The 19,820-nt window shown below is 41.1% G+C and overlaps 1 protein-coding gene and 1 long non-coding RNA gene across 2 annotated transcripts; one reads left to right on the forward strand and one right to left on the reverse strand.

Moving 5' to 3' along the window:
- Positions 1-5,542: 5,542 nt before the first annotated feature.
- Positions 5,543-16,641, reverse strand: LOC117287319 (cytochrome P450 2J2-like). Its single transcript, XM_033767385.1, has 5 exons — positions 16,433-16,641; positions 16,259-16,374; positions 9,368-9,517; positions 8,854-9,014; positions 5,543-6,218 (listed from the first exon to the last, which is right to left on the reverse strand). The coding sequence occupies exons 1-5, from the start codon at positions 16,639-16,641 to the stop codon at positions 6,087-6,089; spliced, it is 768 nt and encodes a 255-aa protein (XP_033623276.1). The 3' UTR covers positions 5,543-6,086.
- An 840-nt stretch (positions 16,642-17,481) lies between these two features.
- LOC104864905 lies at positions 17,482-19,299 on the forward strand. Its single transcript, XR_781011.2, has 3 exons — positions 17,482-17,654; positions 18,067-18,251; positions 18,341-19,299. It is a non-coding gene; the product is annotated as an uncharacterized LOC104864905 (long non-coding RNA).
- The last annotated feature ends 521 nt before the right edge of the window (positions 19,300-19,820 follow it).

Raw genomic sequence — 19,820 nt, forward strand, 5'->3', positions numbered from 1 at the left:
TAGAATTTGATTTTTTTTTTGGTACCAGGGATAGAACACAGGTCCTTGCATTTGCAAGGCATCCTGATTTTAATGTGAAGGTTTTCAGTTTTTGGCCATTTAGTATGATGTTGGCTGTTGGTTTTTCATAGATAGCCTTTATTAAGTTGAGATATAGACCATCTATTCCAATTTTTTGCAGGGTTTTTATCATGAACAGTTGTTGAATTTTGTCAAATGCTTTTTCTACATCTATCGAGAGGACCATATGATTTTTGTCCTGGATTTTGTTAATATAGTGTATTACATTTATTGACTTATGTATGTTGAACCATCCTTGCATCCCTGGAATAAATCCGACTTGGTCAGGATGTATGATCTTGATGATCCTCTGTATTCTGTTTGCTAGTATCTTATTAAGGATTTTTGCATCTATATTCATTAAGGAGATTGGCATGTAGTTCTTTTTTTTAGTTGCATCTTTCCCTGGTTTGGGAATCAAAGTGATACTTGCTTCCAGGAATGAATTTGGAAGTATTGCTTCCCTTTCAATTTCACTGAAAAGTTTGGAGAGTAATGTCAGTACTTCTTCTCTAAATGTCTTGTAAAATTCAGCAGTGAATCCATCAGGACCTGGGTTTTTCTTTGTTGGTAAATTTTAAATTGCATTTTCAATTTCACTGATTGTAATTGGGGTGTTCAAAATGTTTTTATCTTCTTTGTTCAACTTTGGTAATTCAAAAGTATCTAGAAATCTGTCCATTTCTTCTGTGTTTTCCATTTTATTAGAGTACAGGTTCTCAAAGTAGGTATTGACTATCCTCTGGATTTCTGTTGGATCTGTCGTAACTTCATCTATTTCATTCCTAATTGCATGGATCTGAAACTTTTCTTTCCTTTTTTTGATAAGGTTAGCTAAGGGTTTATCAATTTTATTTATTGTTTCAAAAAGCCAACTCTTCGATTCATTGGTTTTTTTGTATTGTTTTCTTAGTTTCCATTGCATGGATTTCTGCTCTAATGTTTATAATTTCCTCTCTTGTTCAAGCCTTGGGTTTTTCTTACTCTTGTTTTTCTAGAAGTCTAAGATTCATCATTAGGTTGTTTAATTGAGCTTGCTCTGTTTTCCTAGTGTGGGCGTTCTGTGCTATGAATTTTTCACATAGAACTGCTTTCATTGTGTTCCATAGATTCCTGTATGTTGTATTGGCATTTTTGTTTATTTGTAAAACCTGTCTGATTTCTTCTTTAATTTCCTCTGTGATCTATTGATTGTTCAGGAGAGTGTTGTTCAATTTCCATGTGTTTGTGAAGTTCCTATGGTTTGTTATGCTATTGATCTCCAGCTTAATTGCACTATGATCTGATAATATACAGGGAATAACTTCAATTCTTTTGCATTTTTTCAAACCTCTTCTGTGAGTTATTACGTGGTCTATCTTGGAGAATTACCCATGTGCAACTGAAAAGAATGTATATTCTGATTTTGTGGGGTGAAACACTCTATAGACATCTAATAAGTCCATGTGTTCAAAAGCTTGGTTCAGTTCTAGTATTTCAGTGTTGATTTTTTGCCTAAATGATCTGTCTATTTGTGATAGTGGGGTATTTAGATCCCCCACTACAATTGTATTAGTGCTTATTTAGTTTTACGTGTTGCTTAATATTTGTTTTATATAGTTGGTGCATATATGTTTATGATTGTCATCTCTTCCTCTTGAATTGTTCCCTTTACTAGGATGTAGTGGCCTTCTTTGCCTCTTTTAATCAGTTTTGGTTTGAAATTTACTTTGTCTGCAAAAAGGATTGCTACCCCTGCTTTTGTCTGGGCTCCTGTTGCATGGAGAATTGTTTTCCATCCTTTCACTTTCAGTCTATGGGCTTCTTTTTGCACTAGGTGTGTTCTTGTATACAATATATTGGATTTTGCATCTTAATCCATTCTTCCAGTATATTTCTCTTGATTGGTGAATTGAGGCCACTGATATTGATGGTTATAACTGATATGTACTGACTTATTATTGTCCTTTTGTTAACTCTTTTTAATTATTTTCCATCTCCTTTTAGTTTCTTGCATTGCCTATTTGATTTGCTCTGTTGGGCCTCATGGTGTTTTGATCTTGTCTTTTTCTAAGATCTTGTTTGGAATTCCTTATAGTGCTGCTTTGGTATTCATGAAGTTTCTCAGGTGTTCTTTGTCATGGAAGTATCTTATTTCCCCACCCATTTTGAAATACAGTTTTGCAGGATACATCAGTCTAGGTTGGAGGTTGTTTTCTTTTAGGACTTGAAATACCTCACTCCAGGCTCTCCTTGACCTGAGGGTTTGTGTTGAAAATTCTGCTGTGATTCTGATAGGCTTTCCTTTGCATGTGATTTGTTTATTTTCTCTTACTGCTTGTAGTATTTTGTTCTTCTGTTGGGTTTCTGGGATCTTGATTATTATATGTCTAGGTGTAGATTTTTTTATCTTGTCTAGTTGGGGTCCTATATGCCTCACTGATTTGAATGTCAAATTCTTCTCCTCTGTTTGGGAAGTTTTCTGTCATTAATTTTGTAAACAGCTTTTTAAAGTCATTTACATTTTCTCCTGCTACTTCATGGATTCCTTACAGTCCTATGTTATTCTTCTTGTGTCATCTAGGAGTTGTTGGATCAATTTCTCATGATCCCTTACTGTTTTTAAGATATCTCTCTTTTCCCAATCCCTGACTGCAATCCTATCTTCTGTATCTGAGATTCTATCTTCGCATTCTTTTATTCTGTTGCATACACTCTCAATAGAGTTTTTAATTTCCTGGATATCTGTTTGAATCTGTTTAATGGATTCCATTTCTTTCCTATGTTGGGCATTCATTGTTTCCATTTCTTTCTTGTGCTGGGCCTTCATGGCTTATATCATGGTCTTGAGCTCATCTATTTTTTTTTTTTGTCAAGTTTCTGTTCCACAGTCTCAAATCATGACTTTCATTTTGCTCACCATCTCTACGGTTATCTGGGAAATTATTTGTTTTGAATTTTTCTAGAGCTTGATTTATCTGTTTTGTTACTTCTGGTGCTGTGAGTTCAGGGTGTCCTGGAGGTTCACTATCAGACTTTTCATCCTCCTTTGCCCTACTGTTTGCCATTGGTGAACTAGAAGTCTGTCTTTGTGGCTTGCTTAAGTGTTTTCTCATTTTTATTTTTGCTGTTGGGTTGTCCTTGATTTAATGTCTGGGTTATTAAGTCTTCCTGATATAGTTGCGCTTTAGCTTTTGAGTCTCTAATGACTCATAGACATTCTCACTTTCATAATATCAGAGAAAACAACTCATTAAATCAATCATAATCCTTTATCCCAGTTGATAGAATCAGCAACACAATAGGATCAAGAACACTTGCAAATTGACCACTTGTGGTAGTCATTAATCTATCACCTTTAAACCATGTGAATTAAATTAAAATCAAGAAGCAGCCCAAAATATGTTTGCAGTGAATACACTTTTCAATATAGCATATTTACCATTTAGGATGGGGTCTTAGACAGAGTTAGGATGAGAGGAGTAGATAAGTAAAAGAATTGGAGAAGGTTTCAAGTGAAGCCAGAGGACATAGAATGCTCACACAATCTTTAGGAAACCATTAAATTCAAAAGGGATAGACAGAGTGCCAGTATAAGTACAAGAATATATCCTCTTAACAGCAATAGGGGCTTACTTTCCCTTGAAACTATTGACCTTTGAGTGCAGTAAAATTATATAAAAAAAGAACATAAAGAAAAAAGAAAAAATGATAAAAGAAGAAATCTGAGTTAGGGCAGGAGCAGGAACAGAAAGGGAGATGAGGGATAATATGGTACAGCAAGAGACTGAGTTGGTGAAAGAGGACAGAAAAAAGAAGAATTTGCAGAGTGGAATGAGGAAAAGAAAGAAAAAAATGACTTTGAAGGGCCTCTTTCAGACTATATCTCTGCTGTCATAATATACAATGTGTGCAGCCATGTGCAGAACCAAATCCCCTGATCTGAGCTAGCCGATGGCAGACCTCCATGACGCAGACTGACCTCAGGCTGCAAGGCCCAAATTGAGTTCCTTGACCTTGTTCAGGGTTGAACTCCACACAGTCCTACTACAGGTTTTCCCTGCCCTTTTTAAAAAGATGTTCAAAGTTGGGAGCTCAGAAAATTACCCTTTATAACCAGTTATGCCTCTGCAGAGTGGGTCCAAGGACTGGCACAATCAGGAGGTCTGAGAGTAGGGGGTGGGGGTACAGGTGCTACCTTCCTGGTGCTGGGCCAGCAATGGCAGCACCAGCAGGGGAGGGTACAGCTACCTGGTCTCACAGACTGGGCCCAGGCAGGCCGGATGGAGATCAGATGTTGGAGTGGCTTTCCCAAATCTCACCTTCCTGGCACTGGGGCAGCAATCCCCAGTACCATTTATTAAGGAGGCTGTCTTTCAGTGAAGATGTTTAGCTCCTTTGTCAAAGATAAGGTAGCTGAGTATATTTAGAGATGTTTCTGGATCTTCTATTCTATTCCATTGATCTTCTGGTCTCTTTTATTGCCAGTGCCATGCTATTTTTGTCACAGTAGCTTTGTAATGTAATTTCAAGCCAGGGATTAGGGTTTACCTGGTATGCCCTTGTTATCTAGGAATTCTTTTGCTGTTTTAGGTTTCTTCTGGTTCCAAGTGAATTTTAGGATTGTTTTCTGTAAATTTATGAGACATATTATTGCTATTTTGATCTGGATCACATTAAATCTGTATAACAGTTTTGGAAGTATAGACTTTTTCACTATATTAGTTCTGGCTATCCAAGAACAAGGGATATCTTTCCATTGTATGATATCCTCTTTAATCTCTTTTTTCAGAGTACCTTTATTTCCTTTGTTAGATTGATTCCTAAATTATTATTATTTGAGACAGGGTCTCACTAGGTAGTTGAGACTGACCTGGAACTCACTATGTAGCCCAGGCTAGTCTCAAACTCACAGCAATCCTCCTGCCTCAGCCTCCCAAGTGCTGGGATTACAGGCTTGTGCCACCATGCCTGGAGATTTTTTTTCTTAATGCTATGTGAAAGTTGATATTTCTCTAATTTCTCTCTCACTGTTTGTTACTAGTGTACAGGAATGCTACTGATTTTTGAGTGTTCACTTTGTATCCTGCTACACTACTGAATTTGGTTGTTAAATCTGGGAGTCTTTTGGTGGATTTTTGGGAATTTTGTATGAAGAATATCCTACTGTTTGCAAATAATGATAATTTAACTTCTTCCCTTATTGTCCTTACTCCTTTTATTTCTTTCTCTAGGTTCTTTGACTAATGTTTCCAGAACTACATTGAATAGGAATGATGATAGTGGGCATCCTTGTCTTGATTCTGCTTTTAGAGTGAAAGCTTTCAGTTTTTGATTATTTAATATAATTTTATCTGTCTCTTTGCCATAGATGGCTTTTATCAGATTGATATAAAAACTATCAGTTACACTTTTTTGTAGGGTTTTATTGTGAATAGTTTTGGATTTTTGTCAAATGTTTTCTCTGCATCTATTGAGAAAATTATGTAGTTTTTGTCCTTGGTTCTTTAATATGATATATTATATTTATTGACTTGTGTATGGTTGACCATCCCTGCATTCTTCAGATGAATCATAGTTGGTCATGGTGTATTATATTCTTGATGACTCACTTTATTTGCCAGTATCTTATTGAGGATATTTCAATTTTGTTCACTAGGACAATTTTCCTGTTCTTCCCATTTTTGTTTGGTTCCTTCTCTGGCTTTGGTATCAGGATAATGCTTGCTTCTAGGAATGAGTGCACATGGAATCATGCCAACCCGGGCCATGAGGAAGAATCTTATTCAAAGCAATGGACTACAGAGAAGAGGAGGAAGACTGGAGGGAGGAACTCCTGTGATCTCACTCCTGATAAGAGCAACTCACCCAGTGAGAAAGACGAGAAAAGTGAGAAAAGGATTTCCTTTTCTTAAACTGTCCATTCTCCAGGAAATTCTCTGGGTTGAATGTGTCTGGAAACTAACATGCTGCTCTTTGTTCTTTAAAAACACAACATGGAAACAAACTTTGCTTTTCTCACCTGTGTCATTTCCTTGAGGTAAGTGTCAATAAAAATCTCTTGGCTCATCAGGATTCCAGTCTCTCCCATGATTTTTAATCACATGACAGACAAATGATTTCAGTTCATCCCAGCCTCTGAAGAGAGTATGATGAGGTACAGGGAGGAATTCCATTATCTGTGGAAAGAAAGTATACATCTAATGGAGAGAAACAAAGTGATCAAGGAGAAAATACAGTGCTGCTTTTGCACTTTTCATGACATCTCCTTCTCTTCCATCTCTTTTATTTGCTCACACTTACACTGTGGTGTCACTTGTACTCCTCTCATGTCTCTCATCTGTTACAGGAATTTCAACTCTCCATCTTACATACACTGATCTTCAGACTGCTCCTCACTGCCCTGCACCTGCTTGCCACACTATTGCAAAGCACCACCTTCCCCTTCCTGGATGCTGATATTGTTTTAGTGGCTTCCAGATTCCTCTCTTAAACAGTTCCCAGCCTGCTGCTCTATGCAGCTGCCAGAGAGATCCTTAAATACTTTGACCACATAGTTTTATTCCTTGGCTCTCCACTGTCCAATTGCTGTTCATTATACTTAAAATGAAGGTTATTCCTTTTGCCTAGTAGCCCTACATAGGTGGTCCCTACAGATTGGCCAGGTGCTTTCTATCTCTCCCTGCCACCTTTGACTGCACACTTCTGTCACAGAGGTCTTTGGGGTACCTTCAAAGATGTTCTTCATTAAGGCCTTTTGCAGTTGCTGTTCCCTCTGAATAGAAATCTTTACCCCTGAAACCTCTATAACACCAGCTTCTCAGTGCATATTGTTGCTCTGAAATGTCACCTCTCTGAAACTTATACATGAGGATCCATTAAATGCCTTTCAGCCTTCATTCCCTCATCTTGATTTATTTTCCTTTTGGAAATATCACTGTGTGTTTGTGCACACGTGTGCATGTGTGCACATGTGCATGCACACATGTATGTCTGGGTGTGTTTGCATGTGCATGTACTCCAGAGCAATTGATTGTATATGGTGGTCTCAACTAGTATGATTCCATGTCCATTTGGGTCAGATTTGGTATTACATGCTGGAATAAACTGCTGGTGAATGGAACATAAAAGGAGAAGCATACAGAAGAACATAGGCAAATATGTGAACTCTGAATGAGACAGACATGGATGTGACTACTTTCTACTTATAATAGATTGGTAATAGGTATAATAATAACAATGGTTTGGTTTTTTGGTTTTTTGTTTTGTTTTGTTTTTTGGTACTGGGCATTGAACTCAGGACCTTGCGCTTGCAAGGCAGCCAGTGGAACCACTGTGCTAAATCCCCAGCACAATACTAATGTATCTTTGATCCTTTATTTAACTAGATTCAAGTTAGGGGGAGCATTACTGGGTAAAGTGCTATGGCGACTCTGGAGACTGCGTGACAGAAGGTACACATGGTACCCAACACAGGAGTAGTGGACTATTCTCTTATTTGCTTACACATTCAGATATAAACTTTACACTCATGTTTCTCTGTTTCATTTTTATGAAACCGTTGTGAAAATTGGCAGAGATAAAGTGTGTGCCATTACCTATGAAAATGTCTAGTATACATGGGGACACTAAGAAAATGTTTATTAGATTTAGCATACGGCCACTTTCATTTCCCTACCAGGTACTTGCTAAGCTGTCCTGGTGTTCTAGGTCTCTTAATAGGAGAGAAGCACATGGAACTGTAGCACTGGGCTCTTCCATAGCTCACAATGACAACAAGGAACACAAAGCAACTTTGACTGTAACTAAAATGGTTCCATTTATTGTGCCCTTTCTGTTTGCCAGGAGTCATCCTAATCCAGCAGTCAGCTTTCTGTGATAGAATCATGAAGCTCCAGCAAAAGACACTTGTCAGGAGCAAGTACCAGGAGTTTTGAAATTTTTACCTTTCTTTGTGCCTATGCATCTATGTACGACAAGTGAGGTGCGTCCATGTGGACAGTTGCACGGGAATGATCATGGCAGCTTCATTCATAACATTCAGTGCCTGGAAACAGCTCACATGCCCAGCAGTAAAATGTTGATTAACCACGGTGGCACATTCTTACAATGGAATTTTAGTTTGTGTAAAAAATACAGATGAATCTCAAAAAAAAAACCAATCCTACTGAATATGAAACTGTACCTAGAAAAATGCATCTGAGGAGGAAAAGAGAGAACTATGTAGGGCAGAACATGGAGAGAGAAGACACTCAAAGGCAAGGGCAATATTGTTGTTCAACTAAGAAGACCAACACAGATGCACGTCATGTAAAATTCTGTAGTTTGTGTGAATGATAGAACTATTTTGTATATAGTAAACATTGACATCTGTAATCCAAGGCTGAGGAAGGAGGATCAACGCAAGGTCAAGATCAGATGGGTCTACCTATCAAGAGGTTGTCTTAAAAATTAGAAAGAAGGAAAGAAAGAAAGAAAGAAAGAAAGAAAGAAAGAAAGAAAGAAAGAAAGAAAGAAAGAGAAGAAAGAAAGAAAGACAAAACTAGAGAATTAGAGTTGGGCTGGAAAATGCAGCTCACTGGTAAATTTTTTACCTACCATGCCTGAGACCATGGGTTCCACAACCAGTGCCAAAAGAAAAAGACAAAGAAAAACTAAACACAACAGATTAGTATTTTAAGTAGTTTTTGTTAAATTCAATGTTAAATCGTAATGGTCTTTGCTTAAGCAGAAAGAAAATCTAAAGGAAGACATTACTTGGGTCTGACATCAGCCCAATACTCCTGAGCAAGATGCAAGAAGACAAGTGCTTACTTGGCACATAGGAGATGCTTCCAAATGGGTAACCTCATCCAGTAACCTCAGCAGCTCCTGAAACTCAGCATCCTGGTAATCAAAGCGCTCCCCAAAGATGATGGAGCAAATTATATTGGAAATGGCATTGTTGATCTTGAAGTAAGGGTTGAAAGTCTGTCCTGGAGGAAGGAAGAGATGAGTTCTTCAAACAACCACCAGTTTGTCTCTATTTTTACAGAAAGCCTGCTCTATATATCTGGTAGAGCAATATATTTGAAGCTCTAGACACAGCATGGAAGATATGGTAAGGACTCATTGAATATTATGGTAAGTAAATTTATGATAAGAGTTTAAATGTAGTAATTTGTGTATGTGTCCTGCTTGAGAATAGCACGATGGGAAGGTGTTCACTATTCTATATCAGGGCCTAGCATGATGCTGGGCATAGGGTTTGCATTTAGGCTCTTAAAAAGTATCTGATCAATGACTGGATAGGTCCCAACTTCCCATACTGAAACTATGAAATGCTCACCTTTCTCCTTTGCTATGACCTCAGCAAGGTGGTGGGCTTCTTCCTGGATGCGTTCCTCAATGGTCTTCTTTCCTAAACTGAAGTTCCTTAGCATGGTCAGGGTGAACCTTCTTTGTTCCTTCCATATTTGGCCACTGGATGCCATTAATCCTGGAAAAATGGAAGTTAACAGGATGCTATCTGATACCATTATGCAAATACCTGGCAACTGTATGGACATGGGCAGCAGATAAAAAGCAGGAGGGGCATGAATATACTGGTATTTATTTGGAGACATGTTTATTTAGAGGAATAAATGTTATTCTGATGCTTACTGGATAGCATTTACTAACTCCTCACAGTTTAGTATTTTTATATAATTTTTCATTTGTTGCTCACAGAAGCAAAACAGGGTAGTTTTAAACAACATCATTTCCTGTCCATTTTCCTGAAAAGAAAGCTAAGGATTTGGGGATAAAGAATGAAGTAAACCTTACAAGGCAATACAGTTCATGAGCAGATGTTCAAATTCTAGTCTTCCTGTATCCAAGCCCCATACTTTGATTAGAAGTTCCATAAGTTTAGTGAAGTATTAGTGTTATACTAAATATCAGTGATGCAGACATGGATAAGCCAAAGCTCACAGACATAAGAAGGCACAAAAAGGCTTTACAGGGAATGTCCTAACTAAGATTGGCCTTAAAAGATAAGGAATGGTTCATAAAAACAAGGAAGAATGAATATTCTTCACAGAAAGCACACGACTGACAAAGATGCTGAATGCCATGCTGTGTTCAATTAACCATTATGTATCTCATAACAAAGGCAATGCCAAGCTGTTTTCCATGTCTTTCTTTCTAGACTGTTCTTCAACTTTTTAATGCTCCTGAGTCTGCCCTTCACTGTCACATTTAAATGATCCTCTTTGCTGTGAATCCAGTGAATCTCCAACCTCAACTATCTCCACACTTCTTTGAATGACTCCTTTCCAGTAGTTGTCAAGAGAGCACACACAGATTTTTCCCTAAATCTCTGTGAGGTACTTATTATTATGTGATTCATTTTTTTCTATGAAATTTTGCAACAGTGTAGGTCTTCATGATTAGGCTTCCCAGCCTCCTCTCTTTTCATCCCACATTCCATTTTTGGAAATCCTATCAGTTCCTCTAATTTAAATAATAACTACTGCTAGTCACCATCTCTTTCTGTCCCAGAACTCTGTACACATTACTACTGACTGCTTGATTTTGCCTATTTAAAGCACTGCAAACCTAGCACAACCATGCTGAAATCTTGACTTTTTCCATACTACTCCCAACAAAAGTTAATCCTACCGAAATACTTTCCTGCCTCTAAGTGTTCCTCTTTCCATCAGGTACCTGTGTGGGAAGCACTTCAACAACTCACTGTCTCCACATCAAGGTCATCGTGTCTTACTAGATTTCCCTGGTGATCACCTGGAATCCATGTGATGTCACATTGCTATCCTTTCCTAACACACGGTCCTTTCTTCCCTCCTGTCTGGTGTAAGCTGTCACTTTCTGTGAGCTAAAAGCTACAAAAGTCTCCTGCTATCTGAACTGCATTCTTGTCATGCCATCCTAGTGAGTCTTACTAATGTATTGTTTTAAATTTTTTGCTCCACTTCAAATCATTCAAGGGCTTACACTGTCCTTAGGATAAAAACCAATGTCCTTAACAAAAACTTGCATGAGCTATTCCTAGCCAGGTAGTTTTAGCTCCATGTAATTATCTCCTTTACAATCCTGAGCTCCTATCATTTTATTTCCTCAACTATTTTGTCCTTACTCTAATATCAGGGAATTTTCATATTGTAGTCTCCTTCAGTGCATGGTGTTTTTCACTTTATTGAGTAAACTGTCTTTAGTCATATCAACTTTCTCTAAATTCCAGGATTACCTTAGATTCACCTAACAAGTTTCTCACAGAATTTTTTTTTTGTAGTATTACATAGGACATGTATATGAACTATTCTCATTCTGAGAGGCAAAAGGTTACTGACTTTTTTGTTTGTTTGTTTTTTGTTTTTTGTTTTTTCCGAGAATTGAGCTCAGGTCCTTGTGCTTGCGAGGCAGGTGGTAGTACCAATGAGTTAAATCCCAACCCCAGAAAGGTCACTCAGAAAAGACATTGAACCAGGATAACACAGGAAGAAAGAGGGCAGAGATTTAAGTCAGTCTAAGTTCTAAAACTTAAGAACCAGCTAAACAAAGAAGCAAAGAGAGAAAAAAAGAGTGTACCTATTCACATGTGCACTGCCACTCTCTGAGGGATTGTTGCCCTGAATTTTCCAGAGAATTTTGTGTCCATTTGGGTGTGTGTGTGTGTGTGTGTGTGTGTGTGTGTGAGAGAGAGAGAGAGAGAGATCCTAGTGCACACACTATTTCTGCATATCTCTAAGGTTTAACATCTTCAATTTCTATGATTTATTTTAGAAATAATATGTTTCAAACCTATTTGTATGAGGTGTTCATTTTTTTCTTTTGGCTCAGAATTTTTAATAAAAACTTAAAACTATAATTTAATGTTTGTTTGTTTTTTTCCCCAGGACCATAACAAGCCTTTATTATGGGGAGGGTCTGCCAGGCTGTCTCTGAACAAAGAAGAGACAGCAATATGGCTGAGTCAGGGAGAGCTTCTTATAGGACTGGGGTGGGGCTTGTAGGATCTGGGGTAGGCTTGAGCGAGGTGGTGGCTGGGGATTGGGGGAGCTCGTGACATCACTAGGAGAGACTTGTGTCATCACCAGTTAGGGCCATCTTAACGCGAGGAAAATCTAAAATTCCAGGCTTTTGTTTTATGGTTGTCTGGTGAAGGTCTCTACTTCTGGAGTTGCTTTAAGCTGACAAAGGGGTGAAGATGGGCTAAACCTGGACGTGGTTTACTGTTGATCCTAGGCAGATATGGAAAGATATACACCGAAGCCGTACTGAAGTAATGCTGAGTGTGTGTGGTTGTGCAAAAGAAGAGGAAATATTCTATATCTCTTGCTAATTTGTAAATTGTATTTTCAAATGTTGCCTAAATGTGTATATGTTACTTTTATAGTTAAAATAATTTTTCTATGCTTAACATAATTTTGTATAGTAAAAATCATTTCTATATAAGGACAAAAAGAAAGTAAAATTTTAAAAAGTTGTGTGTTTCTTAACTATTTCAGTCACGAAATCTTTTGCCAATTGAGTCTGTGTCATGGACCACAGAACCACAAACACATGAATACAGCTGTGCACGTCTCTGCACATCTCCTGTGGCCCACACTCCTGCTAAGCACAGTGATCTCAACTGAACTCCGTGTACAGAGGCTTCCCATGAGAAACACTGCACGCAGAGCCGAAGACAGCATATGCCAGATGCTGGTGTGGGGACACGAGGCTATCACAAGACAGGGATTTCCACTGAAACATAAGACAACACTTTAAGGGAGAGGGGACTTTGCCCAGACCCGACAAGAAGTCAGGATGCCAGCAAAAGACTTGTCCAGTGAAGGCCAAGGCACTGCAGACTGTGAGAGGAGCGCGTGCAGGTGCGAAGGCAGGAAACGGAGGGTGTTTGGGAACAAGTCACTGTCTCACTGGGGCAAAGTGTTCATTAAAGAGCCCTGCCCACGTCTTAGGTCCAAGCCAGTGCTGGGGGTGCAACAAATGCCTACATTCAGGAGCTCACAATCTAATGGGACAGTACTGTAAATCAATAATTATTATTAACTTTCTGTCTTATACAGGGAAAATAGAAAGCATAGAACAGGACCAGGGTTCAGTGTTGATGTCTGGAAAAAGTCTCCTCTCAATTAGAAAGAGAGACAGGAAGCAAGATTCTCAGAGCAGTATCAAGACTGAAGACCCCATCATCACTTTGTTTGTTTTCTAATAAAACCTGAAGATGTGTGAGTAGGAGAGGAGGTGTAATGTAAGCAAACTGCCTGGACTTTGGAGTCACAGGACATGTTAGAATTAGGTTCTGCCTCTTACTTTCTGTATGATCTGGCTTCAAATTATTTAACTTTCTAGACTGTAGCTTACAGTCAATAGATTAGAAGTTACTATTCCTTTCTCTATTTCAGAAAAGATTAGTAAACATAATATTAATATAAATATAATATTAATAAACCTGTGATTATGGATATTTCAGAGGATGCATTTTACAAAGAAGGTTCTGGTAGTGACAGCAGCTCGGGAATGGAGAGGAAGAGAAGAGCATGATAGAACTCACACAGACACGAGTCCAGTAACTGATGTCTGGCATTCAGCCAACAACTGGATTTTCTGCACACAGTGCAATAAGGTTTTGAAGAAAGGAGCAGTGTGAAAACCATACAAGAAAGTCACCTGTGTGCTCAGCATCCTGGCTGTAACTTCATATGCAATAACTTATTTTGCTTCTATAATAAGCCTGAACAGCAGTGATGGCGAACCATTTAGACACCTAGTGACCAAGCTCAACCCACAACCCACTTGTTTATCCCAAAGTGCCAACACTGCAATTAAATCTGCATGTTCAGCTGCTGGGGCGATGGTGGCCTTGGCTTGCCCGCTGCTAGAGACGGATCTGCGTGCTCACTGGGACACCTGTGCCATAGGTTGACTGCCGCTGCTATACATAATTTCTTTCTGGGTTCTAGAAAAGAAAGCAGAGAGGTAGCACGCAGCTAGTGGTGGAATTTTTGGTTCTTTCATACCCTGTGTTCTTAGAGTGATGGAACTGCCTATATATGAGCTGGGGATATGACTTCCTCACCAAAAATCCTGTTTCCCAGTCTCTCTAGATGTGGGCAAAAGCACCTGAGAAGTGTTGTGTGTGCATCTTGGGATTCACAGCTTTATGAAAGCTGCTTTCTCAACACCACCTGAGACAGGACACAGGGTGGGGCTTAGGCTGCCTGGGGAGAGAGGCTTGGGGGATCCCAGGATAATTCAGCACTGCCTCTCTAGACCCCATGATGAGAGCTTCTCTTGGGTTCCCAGGAGATGTGGACAGCATAAAAGAGATGGGAAACCACAAGAAGCCCAGGATCATGACTCTTCACAGTTGCCCATTCTGCATGCACTTTTATTTTTGCTTTTCTCTTTTGTCTATTGTCCAGCCCAAATTTGCCCTGCAGAGCTAGTTTCTCCCCCAGCCCCATTTCACATAAGTGTTGCCCCCATTTTGGCTCTCCCTGTTCAGTTCTCTGTGAAGCAGAGGACCTGGAGCACCTTTACTTGGTGAGCCGTTTCTAAAGAGAGCTTCCCCGTCACACAGCCATTTCCATTTCCCCTTCCCGTGGGACCCGACCCCCACCTGACGATGCTGGTGTGAGACAGAAGCAGTAACTCAGGAGGAGCTGGAGTCTGCAGGGGGTGTGGACAGAGCCTCCCTATCCTGCGCTGCACGCTGTGTCCGAGCACTCTGTCGGTGAGAATCATCTTTCACTGCTCTTCACATCCTTGTATATTGGGGTCTGGGTTACAATCACCTCCATGAGGAAGCTACTCCTTAATTTGTACAACTTCTGTACCATGCGCGTCCTTTATACTCTGATGAGATTTTCCTTTTGTTTCAATACGTGTTCCTATCACCAGCCACGTGGCTATGGTAGGAAATGTTTAGGAAGTGGGCGTGGGAGAGCAGTGAGGCTGGCCACCTGCCACGCAGACTGGCTGGTTTCCTCCCCTTACTCTCACCTTGCTGGAGCTCATGAAGTCTCATCCATGTAAAATTTCCTATTTTTGGGGCCGGGGATTTAGCTCAGCGGTTCGGTGGCCTGGCTTGCAAGCGCAATGGACCCGAGTTCAATTCCCGGTACCAAAAAAAAAAAAAAAAAAAAAAAAAAATCCTATTTTTTTCTCATTTAGACATTGCCAAACATTCCTTTAAAATCCAAGCCATTTTTTTTCAATGTTGTAGAAAAGATCTCCCTCCAGGTTGCCCACAGACAGTGATACCATCTCTTGACACCCACCTGGTTTGAGTTTCCATCACCCATCTTGTCATGCGCTGTCCACTACTGGATCTGGCACTGACAGTAGTTAAACTGTCTTTGAAGAGACACGTCTATGAATAACTGTGCCACCCAAAATTATTATCTAGTTACGTCTAGGGATGTAGGTTGCATATTCAGAAAGGTTTTAGAAGTAAAATAATGCTGAGTTCAAGGTTCCATTTTCCATCATCTATTGAACAATCTGAACAAATCACATGACTCTTGTTGGCAAGTTTCCTCAGAGGCACAATGGACACGCCACCAGCTGAAACCTAGCATAGACGCTTTCCATGGAGACCGAATGGAAATGAGCCCAAAATTCTGATCCAAGACTTCACACGGTGTTGGTGTTACTGTCTTGCCAAGAATGACAATGTAATCGTAACCTAATTATAACATTTATCTCAGGTTGTTTTACATACAGGAACATAAAAACCAGGCTTATATAAAATAAAAGTAGACTGTTTCATCAAAAATCTATCATTGAGTCAGGGATACGATTGAAGACTCCGTTTCATCACCCCTGTCTCGTGGCAGTAGGCACCCTCTCCAGCCACATCTGTCCTGCTAGCAAAACAGGGACACAGATGAACTGATCTCCAGTGGCTCCTGAAGGAATCAGAACCAGTGCATGGGAGGCACTGAGAGGAAGGGAGCTGAAGGATGGCTTTGTGAATGTGCTGCAGAGAGGGGACTGAGCCCAGGACTCAGGAAGTGTGGGAGGGGGTCCCCTGGAGCAGGGGAGTATTTAGGAGGCCCTATCTGTGTTTTGCATGCCTGGAATAGAGCCTCTGAGGACAGTTCCACAGTTTTTAAAGGATAACAATACAAAAAAGAACAAATAAGCGGTTTCTCTTTCAATTTTTAAGAAACAAAGACACATAAAATGCCCTAAGAGGACATAACTCAGCGACACAGAAAACAGTTACCTGTATTGAAGCAGGTGAAAGGAGAAATGGGTGAGGCAGGGAAGTCAGAAGGAAGAAGTGGAAGGCAGGGTTCCCTCAGTTTCCCAGCTGCAGCCTGGGGGCCATACCAGTGTCCCCTGTCCTGGAGGCCAGGGTGGGGGTGAGGCGGCGGCCAACCTCCCTCCTTGCTCCTACCCGGTGAAGCGCCAGATCAGTCTTTTCGAAGTCCAGTTGGAAGAAGTTTCCCAGGAAAGGCAGGCGCCAGGGCCCAGGAGGGAAATTTTGGGGGCGCCTCCTTTTGAAGAAATCTGCAAAGAACAGGAAGACAGCAGCTCCAGGAGAAGAGTTCTGAGGTGGAGCACGCCCCAGATGGCGGCCGCCAGGGAGCCCACCGCCGCCAACATATGGAGGACCTGTGCTGGCCCTTGTGAGGACAGAATAGAGGACTGTACTGGCCTGTCACCACGGTGGTGTTCCAGACTGAGCTGTCCCTTTGCCTAACTTCTGCTCAGTTGTTTCTGGCCCTGCCTCAGGAACAGCCTCCCTCCTCTCCCGCCCCGCCCCCCTCAGGCTCTTTTGCACCCTCAGCCTCTGCCCTGCAGCTCCTCCCTCCCTGGCCTTCCTGTTCCGTCTGTGAGCCAGGCCTCTGCTGCACCCTGGACAGGGGTTAGAGACTCTGCAGCCCTGGGGCTCCCCACACCCTTCCTGGAACAGGCTGGGTAGCAGTGCTTTCACCTTTATCCTAAAAGCCATTTTCTGGCACACACCCGAGGCTCAGGATGCTGGGCTCCTCATTTCCAGGCCCCCTCAGCCTGAGAGTGCCACAGTCAGTGGAGCCTGGTTTCCCATCACTGTCCCCAGGCCCGCGGGCTCTCTGGCAGCAGCAGCAGCTCTGGACCTGTCTTAGGAACTTACCATCAGGCGGGCAGCACGCTATGCCCTCACATGAAAGGCTGCATCTCACAGAGCTGTGCAAGGGACGATCGTTTCAGTTCTGACTTGCAGCCAGAAAGCGCACTGTGCAGGAATAAGGGAATCCCTGAGTGTGAAAGGTTCCCAGAGGAAGCCTTCTCTCTGACAGCGCTCTGCAGAGGAGAAAGAATGGCACCAAAACTCCCAGCACTGAGCAGGGTCCATGGTAGGAGGTTAGGTAACATTTATGGCAGAAATGTCTTCATCCTGGGCTTTATTCATTTCTTTATTTTTGCCTGACTGTGAAGTTCCTGTGTGTCCAGGCTCCAAAGTCCATGCCAGGCTGAGGTGCCTCCCTGTTTCTTCTCATTTGAGAGTCCTCCACAGAAGCGGCTCAGTTCTGGGAGACCTCGGCACACACATGGGCAGTAAATGTAGACGTCCAAAGTCTACTTCAAAAGTTTTAATGAAAATAATGGAGAATTCGAGTTTGATTTTTTCCAAGGTAGGTGTCGGGGAGTAGTCACGATTCAGCCGGTGTCCTTTCAGTCCATGTCTTCCTGTTTTAATACAGCTGTTATGCAATCGTACACTATTTCTAATACATAGGTAGGAATTTTTACACCTGCTTTTAAGATTTTCTTGCTCCTTATTTCACATTATTATCCTGATTTATGCAAGTGGCAGTATTTTGTTCAATTTGACAGTTAGGTAAATCTCCCATTTCTATATGACAATTTATTTGTTTGCTCCTATATCAACAAGCATTTAGCTTTCTTATCTCCCTTCTCTTTTTAACTTCTTCACTTTCAGATAATGCTGCAGATGATTAAATTTATAATGGCACAATTAGAGGCTCTTCTTTTTGATATTTTGGGGAAACAATGACATTTTCATTTTTGTTTTTTGTTTTTTAGGTACCAGGGATTGAATTCAGGCTGTCACCCTTGCGAGGCAGGCCGTGGATCCACTGAGCCAAATCCCCAGCCCATAAAATGGCATTGTCTAAAACATTATTTACCAAACACAAAATTCTTTTAAAATTGTTCTATGGCATAAAGAAAATGAAGAAATTTGATTCAAGACAACCTAGTAAATCTTGGTAAAAGAGCTGCTGTCTAAGCTGTATCTTGTTCCTTTCCAACCCCTGCTGTTAAGGTCCCTTATTGCTTTTCTGTCTTCTGTTGCCAGGAGCTGTTGCCTCTCTGCCACAGGTCACCCTGCCTTGCAGCCAGCCAATTAAGGACTTAAACGTCTACAAACTGAGCTAAATACACCTTTGCCTCCATTCAGTTTGGAACTTGAGTATTTTGATTCAGCAAGGAGAAAAGTAACTAACACCCACCCCGTCTTCTCTCCAAGGGCCAGCAGTCTCTTGTGCCTGTGGGTCCCTCATCCACCCTGGGGACCTGGTAGTGTGAAGCCACCAAGGAGCTGCTCTGAGACCCAGGTTGAGACACTCAGCTCTTCCCTACAGTGGTGTCCTTGTCGGCCCTTACTCACCATTGTGGCTGTGGGTGCTTGTACTGAGGTCACTAACCAAGTGCTGGTGGATTGCATACAGCCACTCTGGAAGTGTTGCCCCATGTTTTACTTGTGATCCAACTGCTGGCATTTCCTTCAGTTCCAGTGCAGTTCTCTGCTCCCACATGGCCAAAATTTGTGAGTTTTACTTCGCCTCCCACCTCGCAGCTAGCTAATCACTATCATTGTCACTGCACAGTCTCTCCTCAGCAGTGTGATCTATTTTTCTGTATCATTTAATCCAGTTTCTTCTCCTCTATCCACTCTTTATTGGTTCCCTCTTAAGCTCCACACACTCTGATTCCTGTCCAAGCTATTGTTTTCCAAACCTAGACACTTTGTAGTGGAAAAGCTGAGTTCCTGGCACTCACTGCTCTGCCATTTTGGGACCAAGAATATGATCTGAAAAGAAAACAGTCTCCACATTTGTTCTATACACCTACTTCCCAGGCTTGGTCAGCTGTGCTCTTAACCTACGTGGCCCAGGGTCGTAGGTCAAGGCAGTGTTTCCTTATATACATCATACGAACTGTCTACAGCAGGTGCTTTCACTGCCTGTAAAAAGGGAAGCATACCTTCCCTGATGCCCTCCCAGAAGTGCATTCTGAGGCAGAAACAAGATCAAGCACTGAGCAGCATTCCCACAGGGGAGAGCATTTTGCCATGCTCTGTGTCTGTACCCCGGGTTGAACTTTTTACTCTTGTTGGCTGTTTTGTAAAACTTGAACCTGAGAAATTAACACACCTCACATGTAATACATAGCTGCAAAAGAAGGCAAGAAGGAAGCACAGTGTAACTACAATTTTATCATGTGCTTTCTTATTTACAAATCACTTGAAGTCCATTACTCCTTTATTTCCTTTGATTCTTACAGAGACCTGTATTTAGAGACAGAATCCTTATTCCTTCCCATCTTAAGGATGAAAAGGTAAATTATTTCATCCACACATGACTGCCCTATATCAATTCTGAAGCAAATAGAAGATCTCAAATTTTGATCAAATTTCCTCTCAGCCCAATTCCTCGCATCTTCCCTCCCTGACCTCCATTCTGTCCCCTCACATCTGTGTGGGCACCAGAGGATTCAGGGAGCTGCCATTTCTTCTTTCTTGCCTTTCACTTCCTTCTCCAGCATCATGCCCTGGG

The sequence above is a fragment of the Fukomys damarensis genome, unplaced genomic scaffold (genome assembly GCF_012274545.1).
Source record: "Fukomys damarensis isolate Sample0158 unplaced genomic scaffold, DMR_v1.0_HiC HiC_scaffold_23, whole genome shotgun sequence".
NCBI classification, from domain to species: Eukaryota; Metazoa; Chordata; class Mammalia; order Rodentia; family Bathyergidae; genus Fukomys; species Fukomys damarensis.